The sequence below is a fragment of the Anolis sagrei genome, chromosome 5, assembly GCF_037176765.1.
Source record: "Anolis sagrei isolate rAnoSag1 chromosome 5, rAnoSag1.mat, whole genome shotgun sequence".
Classification (NCBI taxonomy): Eukaryota; Metazoa; Chordata; class Lepidosauria; order Squamata; family Dactyloidae; genus Anolis; species Anolis sagrei.
In genome coordinates, this window is record NC_090025.1 from 143,121,449 (window position 1) to 143,140,957 (window position 19,509).

The 19,509-nt window shown below is 41.4% G+C and overlaps 1 protein-coding gene across 1 annotated transcript; it reads left to right on the top strand.

Annotated features, from left to right (window-relative positions):
• Window positions 1-226: 226 nt before the first annotated feature.
• SLC35E3 (solute carrier family 35 member E3) lies at window positions 227-16,816 on the top strand. Its single transcript, XM_060777484.2, has 5 exons — window positions 227-774; window positions 4,455-4,565; window positions 6,457-6,615; window positions 7,296-7,378; window positions 13,288-16,816. Exons 1-5 carry the CDS (start codon window positions 385-387, stop codon window positions 13,478-13,480), a joined length of 936 nt encoding a protein of 311 aa, XP_060633467.1. The 5' UTR covers window positions 227-384; the 3' UTR covers window positions 13,481-16,816.
• Window positions 16,817-19,509: the final 2,693 nt, after the last annotated feature.

Here is a 19,509-nt window from a genome sequence, read left to right on the forward strand (position 1 = left end):
GTCCAAGGTTTGCATGTTTTCGAATTGCTAGGTTGGCAGAAGCTGGGGCTGATAGCAGGAGCTCCAGGGATTCGAACCTGCCACCTATCGGTCAACAAGTTTAGCAGCCTAGCGGTTTAACCCACTGCGCCACCGGGGTCCCTTGGTATGCAAATTAGAGCGCGTGGAGTTTGGAGAGTTGCTGCTGCGCTGCCTGAATGGAGAATGGAGCGCCTCTGCTGTGCTTCTCTTACGCAAAGGCGGTCCCGCGCCTTTGCGTAAGAGAAGCACAGCAGAGGCGCTCCATTCTCCATTCAGGCAGCGTCCAGGCCAGGCTTTGGTCTGCCTTCCTTCCTTCTTGCCTTCCTTCGTCCTTCCGGGAAGCCACGTGGGGAGGCGGCGAGGATGGGCTGGGTGCCGGAGCGCGGGCGCCTGGCGGCGGGCCTGCTGGCCAACCTGGCCTCGTCCATCTGCATCGTCTTCCTGAACAAGTGGCTGTACGTGCGGACGGGCTTCCCGAACCTGAGCCTGACGCTGGTGCACTTCGCGGCGACGTGGCTGGGCCTGCGCGGCTGCCAGGCGCTGGGCCTCTTCGCGCCCAAGAGCCTCCGGCCCGGCCAGGTCCTCCCGCTCGCCCTCAGCTTCTGCGGCTTCGTCGTCTTCACCAACCTCTCGCTCCAGAACAACACCGTCGGCACCTACCAGCTGGCCAAGGCCATGACCACGCCGGCCATCGTCCTCATCCAGAGCCTGGCCTACGGAAAGACCTTCCCCGCCAGGATCAAGCTCACCCTGGTAGGCAGGAGCAGGAGGAGGAGGAGGAGGAGGAGGAAGGCGCCCCACACGCAAGACAGGCACTCCCCGAGTTGCGAACACCCGGAAGAGGCGTCATGGGGAAAGGGGGACTCCTGCTGAAGCTTTCTCACCAATACATGTGCATGCTCCGACTTACGTACCAATCCCTTGTTGTTCGTAACTCGGGGCCTGCCAGTACTAGCCCTCCCAAGTCTTTTGGGAGCTTCAACTCTGGTTGATGAGCAGGGATTCTGGGAGCTGGAACATGAGGAAGGAAGAACTTCCTCAGTGTGATAGATGTTCAGCAGTAGAACTCTCTGCCCCAGGAGTGTGGTGGCGGCTCCTTTTGGTGATCAGGGATTCAGTGAGCTGGGACATGAGGAAGAACTTCCTGAGTGTATGAGAGATGTTCAGCATTGGAACTCTCTGCCCCAGGAGTGTGGTGGAGGCTCCTTCTTTTGATCAGGGATTCAGGGATCTGGAACATTAGGAAGAACTTCCTGAGTGTGAAGCTGTTCAACAGTGGAACTCTCTGTCCCAGGAGTGTGGTGGAGGCTCCTTCTTTTGGTGATCAGGAATTCTGGGAGCTCGAACACAAGGATGAACTTCCTCAATGTGTGAGAGCTGTTCAGAAGTGGAACTCTCTGCCCCAGGAGTGTGGTGGAGGCTCCTTTTGATGATAAGGGATTTCAGGACACGAGGAAGAACTTCCTGTGTGTGAGAGCTGTTCAGCAGTGGAACTCCCTGCCCCAGGAGTGTGGTGGAGGCTCCTTCTTTAGAATCATATAGTTGGAAATGACCTCGGACATCCAGTCAAACTCCCTGCCAAGAAGCAGGAAAATTGCATTCAAAGCAACCCTGACTGATGGCCATCCAGCCTCTATTTAAAAGCCTCCAAAGAAGGAGCCTCCAGCACACTCTGTGTCAGAGAGTTCCACTGCTGAACAACTCTCACACTCAGGAAGTTCTTCCTAATATTCAGGTTGAAGGTCCTTTCCTGTAGTTTGTAGCCAATGGAGGCTTTTCAACAGAGGCTGGATGGCCATCTGTCGGGGGTGCTTTGAATGCGATTTTCCTGCTTCTCGGCTAGGAGTTGGACTGGATGGCCCGTGAGGTCTATTCCAACTCTGTGATTCTATGGAGTCTTTTATAAAATGGAAATAGTTGGCATTATAGGCAACAGCTGGCTGCTTGATTCTAGGAGCTGGAGTCCCCCAAAAGCTAACTTTCCCAATGTTTGATCCACTGTCTTGCACACGTGCTCCTCCTGTTTTCCTAAATAAGCTTCTATGCCTTTCTGACTTGAAGTTAACTCTTAAGGCCCCATCATCACTGACCGTTTAATGCAGTTCAAACTGCATTATTCAGCAGTGTAGATCCAGCCCCAGTCTGAGTTGCTATCTTGAGCACATGCTCACCTTTTCCTAAATAAGTTTGTTATTGTGTACCTTTTGTTTGTGACTTAAGTGACTCTAAAGCTCATGTTGACATTGACTGTTTAATGCAGTTTATTGGTATTGAAGAAAATAGTTTCACTGTGCACACAGTAGGTAAAGGTAAAGGCTTTCCCCAGACATTAAGCCTATTTGTGTCCGACTCTGGTAGTTGGTGCTCATTTCCATTTCTAAGCCAAAGAGCCGGCGTTGTCCGTAGACACCTCCAAGGTAATGTGATCAGCATGACTGCATGGCGCATCGTTACCTTCCCATCGGAGTAGTACCTATTGATCTCACATTTGCATGTTTTCAAACTGCTAGGTTGACAGAAGCAGGGCTTAACAGCAAGAGCTCACCCTGCTCCCCAGATTCGAACCACCGACCTTTAGGTCAGCAAGTTCAGCAGCTCAGCAGTTTAACCCACTGTGTCACCAGGGACTGTGCACATGTTTCTCTTAGAAATTAAGTCTCAGGCCCAGATGGTGATGGTACAAAGCACTGATGTGCATTCAGGGCTTTCTTTTGCACACTTTTGTGGGAGTTCGTTATCTGGCCGCCATGGTGTGAAGCTAACTTTGGTTGGATGGCCATTGGTTGGGACTGCCTTGAGTCTATGTTCCTTGCATAGATTATGTTTTATTTAACTTTAGGTGTCATGTTATAATATGTTTTATACGTTTGATTATCTTATATTATTATATCTGTATTTGTTGTTGTATTGAGGCATTGAATATTGGCCTTTCTGTTGTTGGAATCCGCCCAGAGTCCCCCTGAAGTACTTATAATACTACTACTAATAATGATATCTTTATTTTTGTACCCCTGCCTCCATCTTCCCAAAGGGACTCAGGGCAGCTTACATGGGGACAGGCCTGAGATTCAACATAGTTAAAATACAACACAACAAAATTCATAAAAACGTTGTTGCTGCTGCATGGCAGGAGGGTTGGACTGGATGGCCCTTGTGGTCCCTTCCAATTGATTCTATGCATTAAAATAAGGCCTGTGCAGCCTGCAGCCCTCCAGGTTTTTAGGACTTCAGCTCCCAGAATTCCTGAGTATTGGAACAGCTGGCTAGGACTTCTAGGAGTTGGGAGTCGCAAACACCTGGAGGGTTGCAGGTAGTGCAGATGTGCATTAAATGATCAGTGTAGATGAGGCCTAAAACACCCGAAAGACCAGAATTTGAGAAACACTAGCCTATTTAAACGTTAGAGAAAGTTGGCTTTGTAGGCAACAGGCTGGATGGGAAAGCTCTCAAAAAAGCTTTCCCAATGTCTGATCTGCTGTCTTGCGCACATGCTCGCATTTTCCTAAATAAGGTTGGCTTGTGCTGTTGTATGCTTTCAACTTGCTTCTGACTTAAAGTGATTCTGCATCTGTACTGTAGAATTAACACAGTCTGACCAGTGGCTCAATGCTATGGGATCTTGAGAGCTGTAGTTTGCTGAGGCACTGACACTCTGTGGCAGGGAAGACTGAAGACCTTTTAAAACTAGAACTTCTATGATTACATAGCATTGAGCAATGAGAGTTCAAGTGGTATCAAACAGTATTAATTGCACATCACAAGATTGTGATTTGTTGCAGGAGTGTGATATTGTCTATAATGTCAAAATCACTCATTAGTTTCTGAAATTCTTTTGGGACAAAGAGCATTGGTTGTTTAGCATAAGAGAAAGGAAAGAGAACTGTGATGTCTCTCAGTTTGTTTTCCTTTCGATCATGATGGAAGGCCATTTCACCTTCCTAGTTATGTAATATTCTTCATTACACAAACCTTGTTTATCATTTTAGCAACATTGCGGGGTCCCTTACCTTGATCTTAATCACTCAGCCATGATTGCCTTCCTAGCTGATTGGGGGATGGGATTTGTATTTCCCCTGCATCCATTCATATTGCTTGAATGGATGTAAATTTCTACTTTTCTAAACTGCAAACCTAACATTTTCATCAGCGACGCGGGAATATTACATGTTTGTGGATTTCCTTGCCAAGAAACAGACAGCAAGTCATTTCAGAAATCCCAGCAGACCATTGCAAACATCACTGTGAAAGTTTTACTCAGAGGTTGTGGTTTAGTGTTCTCCAAAATTATGAATTAATACAATCCACAGCTTCTCCCATCGAGGTTGAGTTTTCATCATTGTGAAACATTATTGATAGGGGGAGTTATGTTCTTGCTAAGTTATAATAGCAGGAAATGTATTAAAATTTAACATTTTATTATTTCTCTCTTACAGATTCCAATCACTTTGGGTGTCTTTCTAAATTCCTATTACGATGTGAAATTTAACCTGCTCGGAATAATCTTTGCTTCTATCGGCGTTCTAGTTACCTCCATTTATCAAGTGGTGAGTATTTTCACCCCTGGCAAATGTAGTTGTACACTCTCAATAACAGTCACATATCAAATGGCAAGAGAAAATGTAAACAATTATTTGTCTTGAATCAATAGAGAAAGCTCTCTGTGTTCTATAATCTTCATTTGGAATAGAATATATGAGAATACTGCCATCCGTATGGGAACTATTTATTCATTTATTTACAGTATTTGTATTCCACCCTTCTTACACCGCAGGGGACTTGGGGAGGATTACAATGCACATAATTTCCCTATTCAAGCCTTTAGCTTTACGTGGGGAAGGCTACGGGAGAATCTGATAATGGGAATCACCATCCGTTTATCCTTCTGCACTTTCTGGCAAACACTCAAAACAAGACTGGAGTTGTAATTCTGATAATCAGACATGGTGATTGGCAGTCCAGCCAGAGCTCAGTCCTGTGCATGTTTACTTAGGTGTAAGTCACACTTTCAGCCTTCACCACGAAGGTCCCTTTACACAATGAAAACACTATTATTCCTCTTCACCTGCAATTCCTGGGATATTTAGGATATTTAGAGGTCTTCTCAAAGAGATTATACAGGTGCTTTATTGCAGGGAGATCTCCAGTGTCTCACCAAACTAGAAACCTCAAAATTCCGTAGGATGCAGCAAAGGTGGTTAAAGGAAACATACTAATGGTAATCTGAAAGTGTTCCTCTAGGTAGCATAATCTGAAAATGTTCCTCTAGGTGTCCTTGCCTGTTTAAAAGGGAACCCAAGGAGAACATTTCTGAACTCTAAACATATTAATTTATGTTGTTCTCATGAACAAAAGGATCTAACTGTTAGGTAAAATTACCTTAAATATAGCAGTGCATCCAAAAACAAACACGATACAAAAGTTGAGCATCAGCTCATTGGCAAGCAAAGCGTGAAGTGTCGTGTGATGTGGCTGTTAAGAATTCAGAGCTTAGGAGGCAAACATGCAGAGTCTAATCTTTAAAAATCACAAACAGTTTATTTACAATAATAAGAAATAACTGCATTTCTTACTGGTAAGTAACTGGGTCTGAGCTACTCTAACACCCATCTCTTCTAAGGTTTCTAGAGAGGGAAAAACTCAATCACTATATTTCTCCTGACACACAAGCAGAGAGAGATCTCAAAGCACACAGCACATACTCTCCATACTAAAGTGTCAGAAGGCATAAGTCAAATTCAAAAAGCTTGCAGCAGAAAAGGATCCATTTTAAACCAGCAATCAGAATGAGAGGAAAACAGAGAGGAGAGAAGAAATCAGATACATTCCAACTGTCATTCAAAAGACATGGAAGGAAATTCCCTCAGCCTATAATAAACTAACTTCTCCTCATTGAGGACTGCAGACTTGAGCAGTATGGGGTTGAATTCGAACACTAACAAGTCTAAAGTAACTATTATCCCAACCAATTAATATGAATGATTGAAAGCAGACATGGGCAAACTTTGGCCCTCCAGGTGTTTTGGACTTCAACTCCCATAATTACTAACAGCCGAGAGTTGAAGTCCAAAACACCTAGAGAGCCAGAGTTTTCCGATGCATGATGTAAAGGGACAATTTTGGTTTAAAGTGATCATGTTTCTAATGATTTGTCAGTGTACCTTGAACCTCTGAAACCCAAACTTAACACTTTTTGTGCTTGATCACAGTGTAAATCTTTCCAAAAGGAAGATGCATTTATTCAAACTTCTGAACTTCCAGCTGTTTTATCTGTGTTCTCAAATAATCTGGGATAAATGAAGCTGTACTATTCTGTACTATAGTTCAAAAAACAACATACAACACAACGATTTTGTACAATGCACATAAGATTGTGCATAGCTGTTGTCTCAAAGCGGGGTATCAAAATGTTATCAACATGTTTTTCTTTGATTTCAGTGGGTAGGGGCAAAGCAGCATGAGCTGCAGGTAAACTCTATGCAGCTGCTCTACTACCAAGCACCAATGTCTTGTGGCATATTGGTGTGTGTTGTGCCCTTCTTTGAACCAGTATTTGGGGAAGGTGGAATTTTTGGTCCCTGGACACTTTCTGCTGTGGTAAGAATTTTATGCTTCTTGCGTTTTGTCTCTCAAACCTTAAAATGTGTGTGTGCCTCTTGGAATAGCATTCTAAATATTAAATCCAGTGATTCCCTATGGAGGACAACAAAGAAAGTCATCAGTTGTATCTTCATTTCTGGAGCAACCAGTTCAAATGTGAGATGATTAAGAGATCTAGGCTTCAAAGCACAGTCAAATCAGGCCATTCTGAACTAAATGATTAATTGATTTAAACATCAGGGAGACTCGATTCCTCCCATAGCACCTAGTTGCTCTCATTAGAAGAGGAATGGCATGCTTAGGTGACGGAACAATTTGAAGTCCCAAATAGTTTTTGGGTTAAATACTGATCCAGTGAAGCGGTGGTCTGACAGGTTCATTTTATTTTCTGTTGTTTACTACTGTAGTGGCCCATTATGTTCTTGGGGAATGACTGGCCTCTGACCTAGTCAAGACACATAAAATGAACTAGAACAGGTTAGAAAGAATCCATGCTGCCTTGAGCAATTGAATGTGTCAACTGAAGAAGGATCATTGCATTTTTTCTGGTTTTTAATTTACTTTTACTTGTAAGATTGTCTGTGTACTCTGAATGTAGAGTGTCATATCTGCTCAACATTTTTAAACTGGCGTTGCCTTGCTTGCCATTTATGAGTGTTCCTTTTTTAAATTCACAGCTTATGGTGCTGCTGTCTGGAGTAATTGCCTTTATGGTGAACTTAACTATTTACTGGATCATTGGGAATACTTCTCCAGTCACGTATCCTTTCCTTCATTATATTTTGTCATTTCCAGTAAATAAAAAATGTTTATGTTATGCTTAATAAAGTGCACAGAATAGGATGAAGTACAGATAACAATTACTAGTTTGGTGCTTGAAGACAAGCAAAAGATCCTACTAAATCATTTTGTGAAAGAAGAAAGTCAATCACTAAGTATCTTCCCTTCATGGTCTATTTAAAGTGGTAGCTGCTGGCATCATTGTTAGTGGAGCAGTGAATCTCCTAGGCTTCTAAAACTTGAAAGGTACTATAAAATATGTGAAAACGTATATAAGTTTATGTGGAAGTGAGATTTGGCACCTTGGTTAGGCACTTCAATGTTTGGACTAAGTTGGTTCACACTATAATTTATTCAAGGTTCTTGACAGTATAATTCAGGCATCCTCAAACAGTGGCTCTCCAGCTGTTTGGGCCTCCAACTCCCAGAAGTCCTAACAAGCTTGTTCTATCATCAGGAATTCTGGGAGTTGAAGCCCAAAACAGTTGGAGGAGCGCAGTTTGAGGATGCCTGGTATAATTGATACTTCAGAACTATAGGACTGATTTAAGTTCATTTAAAAATGTAATTGGATTCATTACAATGCATTGTGCATCATAAACATAGTTCTAATTTGTATTGTCGAAGGCTTTCATGGCCGGAATCACTCAGTTCTTGTAGGTTTTTTCGGGCTATATGGCCATGTTCTAGAGGCATTTCTCCTGACGTTTCGCCTGCATCTATGGCAGGCTTCCTCAGAGGTCTGCTGGAGCTGGGAAAAAAGGGGGTTTATATATCTGTGGACTGACCAGGGTGAGACAAAAGGCTTTTGTAAGTTGGGCTAGGTGTGAATCTTTTCAACTGACCACCTTGATTAGCATACAATGGGCTGACTGTGCCTGGAGCAAACTCTTAATGAAAGGTGCTTAGAAGTCCCTGCCTGTTTTTCTCTCTGCTGTTTTAATTTTAGAATTTTTTAATACTGGTAGCCAGATTTTGTTCATTTTCATGGTTTCTTCCTTTCTGTTGAAATTGTCCACATGTTTGTGGATTTCAATGGCTTCTCTGTGTAGTCTGACATGGTGGTTGTGAGAGTGGTCCAGCATTTTTGTGTTCTCAAATAAAATGCTGTGTCCAGGTTGGTTCATCAGGTGCTCTGCTATGGCTGATTTCTCTGGTTGGAGTAGTCTGCAGTGCATCAAGGGAACCACTGATCGCATAGGAAAGCTGATGAGGAAACACAACATACAAACAATCTACAAACCCACCAAGAAAATCCAACAAATGCTACGTTCAGCAAAGGACAAGAGGGATCCTCTCACCTCTGCAGGAGTCTACCGTATACCATGCAGCTGTGGACAAGTCTACATAGGGACCACCAAACGCAGCGCCCAAACAAGAATCCAGGAACATGAAAGGCACTGCAGACTACTCCAACCAGAGAAATCAGCCATAGCAGAGCACCTGATGAACCAACCTGGACACAGCATTTTATTTGAGAACACCAAAATGCTGGACCACTCTCACAACCACCATGTCAGACTACACAGAGAAGCCATTGAAATCCACAAACATGTGGACAATTTCAACAGAAAGGAAGAAACCATGAAAATGAACAAAATCTGGCTACCAGTATTAAAAAATTCTAAAATTAAAACAGCAGAGAGAAAAACAGGCAGGGACTTCTAAGCACCTTTCATTAAGAGTTTGCTCCAGGCACAGTCAGCCCATTGTATGCTAATCAAGGTGGTCAGTTGAAAAGATTCACACCTAGCCCAACTTACAAAAGCCTTTTGTCTCACCCTGGTCAGTCCACAGATATATAAACCCCCTTTTTTCCCAGCTCCAGCAGACCTCTGAGGAAGCCTGCCATAGATGCAGGCGAAACGTCAGGAGAAATGCCTCTAGAACAGGGCCATATAGCCCGAAAAAACCTACAAGAACTGAGTGATTCCGGCCATGAAAGCCTTCGACAATACATTGAACATCTCTACGGGGAGAAACTGTTCCAAGACACACGGAAATTGGAGAAACTAAGGACCAGGAAAGCACATCTACTGTGCTCCCTGACTTTCCTTCTACGCTGCAGAGACACAGATACCATCCCACAATTCCTCGCAGCCAAAAGGACTTTCAAAACACCACAGGCTCACCGGATCTATGACCGCCTGGAACGCAACCTCTTAAGAGAGAGAATCCACACCATCCGCAAAGAACTCGCAAACACAGACAAGGAACTGCTGCACCTCCATATCAATATCAGCCAGAAGATGAATTCCCAGGACTGGGACAAAATAGACAATCTCACTTACAGGAAAATGGAGAAAAACATGGTTGTCCACACCAACAGACAAAAACAAAAATTTTACAAACGACAAAAGCAACAGCCGAAACCAGAACTGGATACATCACGGACCATCATCAACCTGACAGACAGACAACTCTCTGAAGACCAAGTATCCATACTAGCGAAAGGAGGAAACTTTGCTGTAACCGCCACCAGGATCCCAGTAGAAAACATCATTGCCAATGTCGAATCAGCAATTTACCGCCTCCCAGAGGAGGAAGCAGAAGAAGTACGAGCGGAAGCAGCAAGGATCCTGAGAAAGGCAAAACTTCCCTCCAGTAACATTACTAGGAAGGAAAGAGAAGCCATTAGAGACCTAAATTCAGATCCTGATATCCTCATTCTGCCAGCAGACAAGGGGAATGCCACAGTCATCATGCATACAGAGCAATACAAGGAGAAGATCAAAAAACTCCTGGACCCTACTATATACAGAAAACTTAAGCAAGACCCAACTTCCAAAATAACCAGAAAAACCAACACTCTAATTAAAAACTCCTCAGTCAACTTCGAAATACGACAGCAGCTATGTAAATTGGAAGCCCTTCCACCCAGGCTTTATGGACTCCCCAAAATCCATAAGGACTCCACCCCACTCAGACCAATCGTGAGTGCCATTGGGTCCCCCACATATGACTTAGCCAAATTTCTTGCTGCACAGTTACAAAGCCACATTGGGCTCAATACACACTACATCAAGGACTCAGCCCACTTCATTGAAAAAATCAGCAATCTCAAGCTAAATACAAATGACATACTGATCAGCTTCGATGTGGTGTCTCTATTTACCATGGTCCCAGTTGCAGATACCATGGCACTCATCAACCAGAGGTTCCCAGAAGACATCACGGCGCTGTTTCACCATTGCCTCACCACCAGCTATTTTCAGTGGGACAATGAATTCTACGAACAGAAAGATGGAGTAGCTATGGGGAGCCCTCTCAGCCCAGTCATAGCTAACTTCTACATGGAACAATTTGAAAAACAAGCTCTTGAAACAGCAACCAAAAAGCCCACTATATGGTTCAGATATGTGGATGACACTTTCACCATTTGGAGCCATGGAGAAGAAGAACTTAACAGGTTCCTGGAACATCTTAACAGCATCCACCCAAACATCCAGTTCACTATGGAAAAAGAAAAGGAAGGAAGATTGCCTTTTCTAGATGTCCTAGTCATCCGTAAACCAGATCAACAATTGGGTCACACCGTTTACAGAAAACCCACACACACAGATAGATATCTACATAAAAACTCCAACCATCACCCAAGTCAAAAAAGAAGCACCATTAAAGCCTTGGCAGACCGTGCAAAAAGAATCTGTGAACCCCATCTCCTCCAAGATGAACTGAACCACCTCAACTGGGCTCTACAGGCCAATGGATATTCCACCTCAGACATCAGAAGAGCTGAAAGACCAAGAACAAGCCACAAGAGTAAAGATGAAGATCCACCCAGAGGAAAAGTGTTCCTGCCATACATCAAGGGAACCACTGATCGCATAGGAAAGCTGATGAGGAAACACAACATACAAACAATCTACAAACCCACCAAGAAAATCCAACAAATGCTACGTTCAGCAAAGGACAAGAGGGATCCTCTCACCTCTGCAGGAGTCTACCGTATACCATGCAGCTGTGGACAAGTCTACATAGGGACCACCAAACGCAGCGCCCAAACAAGAATCCAGGAACATGAAAGGCACTGCAGACTACTCCAACCAGAGAAATCAGCCATAGCAGAGCACCTGATGAACCAACCTGGACACAGCATTTTATTTGAGAACACAAAAATGCTGGACCACTCTCACAACCACCATGTCAGACTACACAGAGAAGCCATTGAAATCCACAAACATGTGGACAATTTCAACAGAAAGGAAGAAACCATGAAAATGAACAAAATCTGGCTACCAGTATTAAAAAATTCTAAAATTAAAACAGCAGAGAGAAAAACAGGCAGGGACTTCTAAGCACCTTTCATTAAGAGTTTGCTCCAGGCACAGTCAGCCCATTGTATGCTAATCAAGGTGGTCAGTTGAAAAGATTCACACCTAGCCCAACTTACAAAAGCCTTTTGTCTCACCCTGGTCAGTCCACAGATATATAAACCCCCTTTTTTCCCAGCTCCAGCAGACCTCTGAGGAAGCCTGCCATAGATGCAGGCGAAACGTCAGGAGAAATGCCTCTAGAACATGGCCATATAGCCCGAAAAAACCTACAAGAACTGGGTGGATAGTTCTAATTCCCTAATTACAAGCACTTGCATTTTTAATTATTAAATAAGTGTTAGTTGAGTGAAAGAAATCATAATCATAATCATAATCTTTATTTCTAGACCTCCCTCTTTCCCCGAAGGGACTCAGTGTGGCTTATATACACAAAAAGGCAAGCATTCAATGCCTCATATGAGTAAAAACATATCAGAATATTACACAATAATGCAACAATAATAACAGTGCTCTTACGACAAAAAATTAAGCGTTATGATGAAAAATAAAACAAAACAATACAATAAGACATATTTAAAACATAAGTAAACATTACAAAAAATACCCTACATTACAAAAAATACCCTACATTAAAAGTGGCTGGCACAGTGTTCATTTGAAATGTAACTTGGCAGCCATATAGTATAAGTGGGACTAGCCAGCATCCCAAGTAGTTAAAGTGCCTTAGTCTTCCTCCTCTTCATACGCTAAAGTGCATAGGTGCATTATTAGAAGTTTTGTAAAGGAGAGGAGGGTTGGGGCTATTTTTACTTCTTTAGGGAAGGAGTTCTGGAGACGGCGAGTGATCACAGAGAAGGCCCCCTCTTTCATTCCCACCAACCAAGCTTGTAACAGAGGTGGGACCGAGAGGAGGGCCTCCTCCATTGACCATAGTGCACAGGATGGTCTGTATAGGGAGATGCGATTAAACAAATATCCTGGACCTGAAGCATTTAGGGCTTTATAGGTAACACCAGCACTTTGTATTTAGCCCGGAATTGGACTGGCAACCAGTAGAGCTGCCGCAGCATGGAAGTCAACTTCTCACGATATGGCGCTTCAGTTAGCAATCTAGCCACTGATCTCTGCACTAATTGCAGCTATCCTCAAAGGCAGTCCCACATAGAGAGTGTTGCAGTAGTCCAGATGGGATGTGACTAAGGCGTGGACTACCATGGCCAAGTCTGGCGTCTCAAGGTACAGACGCAGCTGGCGCACAAGTTTTAACAACAATATCAACTTGTTAAATATTTACTATACTTCAACGGTAATAAAATTCAAAGGTTCAAAGAAGGTACATTAAAGGAATATTGTTATATGTGTGAAAAACCTATATTGTGTTATGGGAAAAGAGAGAGTGCTCAGAATAAAATACCTGGGTTTACAAGATGGGGAGAGTCAGTAATCACCAACTGCAACCTTCTGCCCAATTAGGTTGCTTTCAAATCCCATTAACAGTATAGAAGTTAAATAGAATTATATCTTTGGCAGTATAAAGAGGTTATAAATGAATTCAGTATGTTTGTTGTTTAACCTTTGATGAATATCTGTTCTCCTTAACAGAAATATGCAGCTACAATATGTTTGGACACTTCAAATTCTGCATTACTCTCATGGGAGGATATCTCTTATTTAAGGACCCTTTGTCAATTAATCAAGGCCTTGGGATTACATGCACATTGTTTGGCATTTTAGCTTACACCCATTTCAAGCTGAGTGAACAAGATGGGAGCAAGAGCAAGAGCAAGCTGGTTCAGCGCCCATAAATCATGTACTGATGTGGATGATGAATGGATTCTTTTATTATGCACTGACTGTAAAACAAGCAAAGAAGTTCGATTAAGAAGTAGATCCATCCGGTTGATAATAAGGTACTGCAAAATTTGTTCTCTCTAGAAGGAATCGGGCACTACGTAATACTCGGCTCTTGCAGTCTTTGTCTGTGTTGTTTTCTACTATATATGAATGACTTCTTCGGTTCAAGGACTGGTCACTATTACAGTGGCAATTTCTAAGGGAACTCTTCTATTTATACCAAATGAACTCATCAAGGCAGATGTGACGTTAATTGCCAAAGGATTTCATTCTTCTAATCATATCAGTGTTATTGTTGTCCGACTGTGTGCTGATATTATGAAATTCAAATGAACATTGTAGCTTCTCAATATGATCAGTTATAGAAAGTCATGTTTTTCTGGTTTATCGAAAACGACTTCAGTGGGTTTGTGTGTAACATACTTAGGCATATTTGTGTTCCCCCTATTCTTGAGGGTATAATATGTATTAATTTGAGAGAAATTAAGTTTCTTTATTCATGATTCAGCAATACTCTGATATTCCTTCACTATCAGAGCTTTGCATCTTTGTCAGATTTCTAGCTTTACCGAATATTTTGTCATTCAGTGCAGGGCTGGCTCCTGTGACTTGAAATGTTTTTCTTTCTGCCCTGCTTCAGGGCTAAATAAATGGTTTATTTAAGATAGTGGGTTCCTTAGAGGATCAAAAGGATCTGTGCCGGCCCCTTACAATTGAACAGCACAGGCTTGAACAAGACTCGAATGTTTTAGGAAAACATATTATGCCTTAACTGAAATTTTAAGATGTGAAATAGATGTTAAAAAATGAAAACATGGTAGACTGTTTTTCCAAGAAGGGAAAATGTGACTTTATGCATGTGGGAGTAAAAAACTAACAGTGGGTATCTGCTTTCTAATTTCTTTTTAAGATACTTGATTCATAACGATTACTATTAGAAACCTAACGAACTATGGAAATTAGCTTGATTGCATGAAGCCTTACTATAGTCCTGGAGTGGATTACAAAACCTGGAATAAACTGGACAAATGGATTCTACCATGACTCCATTTTAAATATATACTGTTACAGCCATTCAATGGATCCAGACCTGCAATTTAAAAAATAGTTGGGTTGTTGTGAGTTTTTTTTTGGGCTGTAAGGCCATATTCCAGAAGCATTCTCTCCAGGACAGAATGCTTCTGGAACATCGCCAAACAGCCTGAAAAACTCACAACAACCCAGTGATTCCAGCCATGAAAGCCTTTAACAATACATTAAAAATAGTCATCCGATGAACTATATAACATCTAATCAGCAATTAATTTTAGCAACAACTATTTTGTTAATATATTTAAAACAGATACAATACACATTTTCCTTACTCGGCTTTTTTGCAGCCTCACTAATATTGTCACTAAATTGCACTATAACGGTAGCAAGAAAAACGACACAGATTTTCAATTACTGGATAATTATAACTTCAGAAAGATCTGAAAAGCATGATTTACCTCTGAAACAAGTTGTAATAATTGCCTTGCACTTTGTTCTGCTCGATAATTTTTTTTTCTGAAAGGAAAAGTGTAGTAGCTACTGTTTGTGAGGGTGCGATGTGAAATTGACTCATGGATCTATATCAGGCATGGGCAAACTTTGGTCCTTCCTACCAGTAGGCCGTTAGGAATGGTGGGAGTTGAAGTCCAAAACACCTGGAGGAACAAAGTTTGCCCGTGCCTGATCTATATCCTCCTGACAACTAGCAGTTGAATACCTAGGGAAAACATAGGAAATAATAAAGAACTGTGTTCTTTTGCTGTATTATATATTCATGCTTGACAGAAGCTCTCAAAGCTTCAAATATAAAACTGAAATATGAAATATAAAGAGACATACAACCCTTGTCAAATTGGCAGCCAACCACCAGCACAAGAAGACATTTTTCACATTTTTCATGGCCCTAGATCAGGCACGGGCAAACTTGGACCCTCCAGGCTGTTAGGAATTGTAGGAGTTGAAGTCCAAAACACCTGGAGGGCCCAAGTTTGCTCATGTCTGCCCTAGCTGGTTTCTCAACCAGGCTGAGGAAAAATCACCTCGCAATTATATTGATCTAAGTAGATTGTACCCCATATAATTATGGTCATTGTACATTCAGAGAGCAATTAGCTTTGGAAGGTGTGTAACTTTTGCCTTAGAAGCTGAGCCATTCATTTGATGATCAAACTGGGACAATGGCACTTAGAGGCTTTGTTTTTGAAAAACAGAACGTAATGTACTGTCTATATTCTGCTGTACTTTGGTCCCTATGGTTTGAGGGAAGTGTGCTCCGAGTATGAACAAATAACTAAATCCTGCACCTTCTGTAAAACTGATTGGATTCTTCTCTCTTCCAACACGATGTTTCTTAAGAACTATGATCCAACTTTCCCATTCCAAATGCTTTCAGGGATTTGAACTGTACAGTATAGGGGGGAAAGGCTCAGAAAGGTAATTTCTACAATACAGTAGACATTCAGTTTGCTTATTATTCAAGTCTGTATTGTGTCCAAAGCCAAATCTCTTCATTAACGTACTTGTATACATTTCAAGTGGATTTTTATCAGTATTATGGTATTTTGAGCATTTCCTCATATTCACAACTTTGTTTCAAAAACCAGAATTGTTTAAATACATTTCAGATATCTCTGAGTAGACTGAAACAACCATTGTGCAAATATGTTCAAAGCAGATGCAGATTGCTTCAGTGTGCATTGAAAAAACAAAATGGACATCTTTTGTGCTATGCACAAACTTTTTGAAATATAAATACAACATGAAGATCTGTTTAATTAATAACAAAATTAATTCAGATTCTTGCACAAAGACACAAACCTCTAGTTATTTTACATAAAACAGCTATAGCTTTTCTGCTTATCAGCCCTGTGTTTGTAAAGGTAACAGAGACAAATACACTACTGTTTGTTTCTTCAGATTACACTCAGTATATTTCTTTTTCCCTTCTGAAATGCTTCCAGATACAAGTGAGAACAGTGAAATCTCTTTATCATACCCAGCTGTGTCAGTTTGCGATTGTAAGCTGTTATTGTAAATATACTGTATAGTAACGATGTACAGAATACGAATAGAATGCTGTAAGTTACAGTCTGCACTGGTTGAAGTTGTGAATGAAATACACAAACTTAATTTAAGAATTTCCTCCCCAGATATAAGGATCGTTTAATAAGCAGAATCAATGAAGGTGGGATTTTTTAATTAAAAAATCAGAAATATTGTTTTTACTTATGAATAAAATCATTCTTAATACAAAATGTCTGTATGGCCTCTCTCCGAAGCAGCACTTTGTCTTACTAAATATTGCTTTATTATCAGATGTGTTTGCGTGTGTGTGTGTTTTTAAAGAGGAGCGTTATTAATGGTTGGCATATATGCAATACAAAACCAAAGTTGCATGTGCTTTGTTCTGAATGTGCTTCTGCATGTTAAAGGTCAAGGCTTGAACTTTAAGCCTTCCCCCCTCCCCCCAAGCCACCAGACGTTGCTCTTCACCTCTCAAGTGACTGTGAGAGCTGTTCAGCAGTGGAACTCTGCCCAGGAGTGTGGTGGAGGCTCCTTCTTTGGAGGCTTTTAAGCAGAGGATGGATGGCCATCTGTCAGGGTGCTTTGAATGCGATTTTCCTGCTTCTTGGCATGGGGTTGGACTGGATGGCCCACAAGGTCTCTTCAAACTCTATGATCCTATGATTCATATGCTCATTTTGCCCAGGCAACACTCTTTTCCCAAATATATAAAGGCTGTTTTTCTAGGCTATTTGACTGATCACATCACCTCCTGCTCGCGGTCCCACCCCATCTCAAGTACATTTGGTGGGAACGAGAGAGAAGGCCTTCTTCGTGATCGCCCCCACCTCTGGAACTCCCTCCTCTCCTTCAAAAAACAACTAAAAAGTTACTTTTCTCATTAGGAGGAGAATTAGATGATGAGAGACCACTACCAGATCTCAGATTGAAAACTATTTGTATTTTGGGCTTCGTTAGACCATGTTAGCCCCAGTTAACATCACTGGCCACAAAACCAACCCATACACCTGAGCAAACATTCGTTGGCTCTTGTAAATTAATATGGAATGTTGGAAGTTTTATATTTAGATTTTATGTCACATACAATTTTTACCGCATAGGGAAGCTGATTAGGAAACACAACATACAAACTATCTACAGACCCACCAAGAAAATCCAACAAATGCTACGTTCAGCAAAGGACAAGAGGGATCCTCTCACTTCTGCAGGAGTCTACCGTGTACCATGCAGCTGTGGACAAGTCTACATAGGAACCACCAAACGCAGCATCCAAACACGAATCAAGGAACATGAAAGGCACTGCAAACTACTTCAGAGAAATCAGCCATAGCAGAGCACCTGATGAACCAACCAGGACATATTATTTGAGAACACAGAAATGCTGGGCCACTCTAACAATCACCATGTCAGACGACACAGAGAAGCTATTGAAATCCACAAGCATGTGGACAATTTCAACAGAAAGGAGGAAACCATGAAAATTAACAAACTGTGGCTACCAGTATTAAAAAACTCTAAAATTACAACAGCAAAACAACAGAGAGGAAACAAACAAGGACAGCTAATCACCTCTCAATAAAAGATTGCACCAGGCACTGTCAGACCATCAAATGCTAATCAAGGTAGTCAGTTGAAACATTCACACCTAGCTCCAACAGACAAGAGTCCTTTGTCCCACCCTGGTCATTCTACAGATATACAAACCCTTTTTCCTAGTTCCAACAGACCTCACTACCTCTGAGGATGCTTGCCATAGATGCAGGCGAAACGTCAGGAGAGAATGTCTCTAGAACATGGACATATAGCCCAAAAAACCCTACAACAACCCTATTATTATTATTATTATTATTATTATTATTATATGATTACTATTTTAAATATATAATTTAATAAATAATGCTAGTCCAGTCCCAATGACCTGATGTTCTAGCTTTACGTAAGGAATCGTGGCAAAGCTTAATAGCCTTCCCATTTACTCATATTCCTTTTGGTATTAAAATGCATTCAGAATGGAAAAATATAAGAAATTGGATCTAGAAGAGAAGGTGACACTGACAGCATTAAAATGCTTTGGAAAATTATCAGTAACGGCCTTGATTCTTTCAAAAAAAAATATCACTAGTTGTTGGGCAGACTCAGAGGAAAGAAAAATAAACTGCTTTTGAAGAAATCCTGCCCAGAAAACCCCATGGTCAGACTACTTTAGGATTGACATAAGTCAGTCAGAAACAACTTGAAAAAGCACACAATAATTTTTAATTATGGTTTCAAAACTTGAAAAGGACACAGTTATTCATACATCTTTACAAATACTACCATCTCAGTCTTGTTCTGCTTTCATTACACAGTGTCCATAAATAGCACAGGGCAGCCATGAGCTGTTGAATCAGATCTCTGTTTTCAAGATAGAGAGGTCTCTTTCATAATTAAAAAAAAAAGTGGCAACTTACATTCCTTCATGACTCAACACCCAGTGCAAGTGCTTCCCAAGTAGGAACCAGAAAACACACTGAAAATAATACTGTCTTTATTCCTTGCACAAATTTAAACACCTTGCATGGCTCCAGGTACACATAAACTCCTGTGAATTATCTGATGTTTTCTAATTATCTGAATTTTAGCTGGGGATGCACATTTATTGTTTTCCAGGAATAGAAATGTTAGCTCTTCTTTTCTGTTTGCTCAGGCCATTCAACTGACTTCTTTAGTTGTGGATTTTGTAAAATAAAAAAATATAGAAAGAAAAGAACAAAAGAAAAGAAAGCTACTGTGGATTGTCTGGGATAACCATAGCTGGGGAGGTTTTAAAGGTAAACTATAACGACTTCAGTATTGTTATATATTTATACCATTTAGCACTGCTAATGCCCACAATATTCTCATTAGATAATAAGTATTTATGACCATGGGGAATGGTTTCATG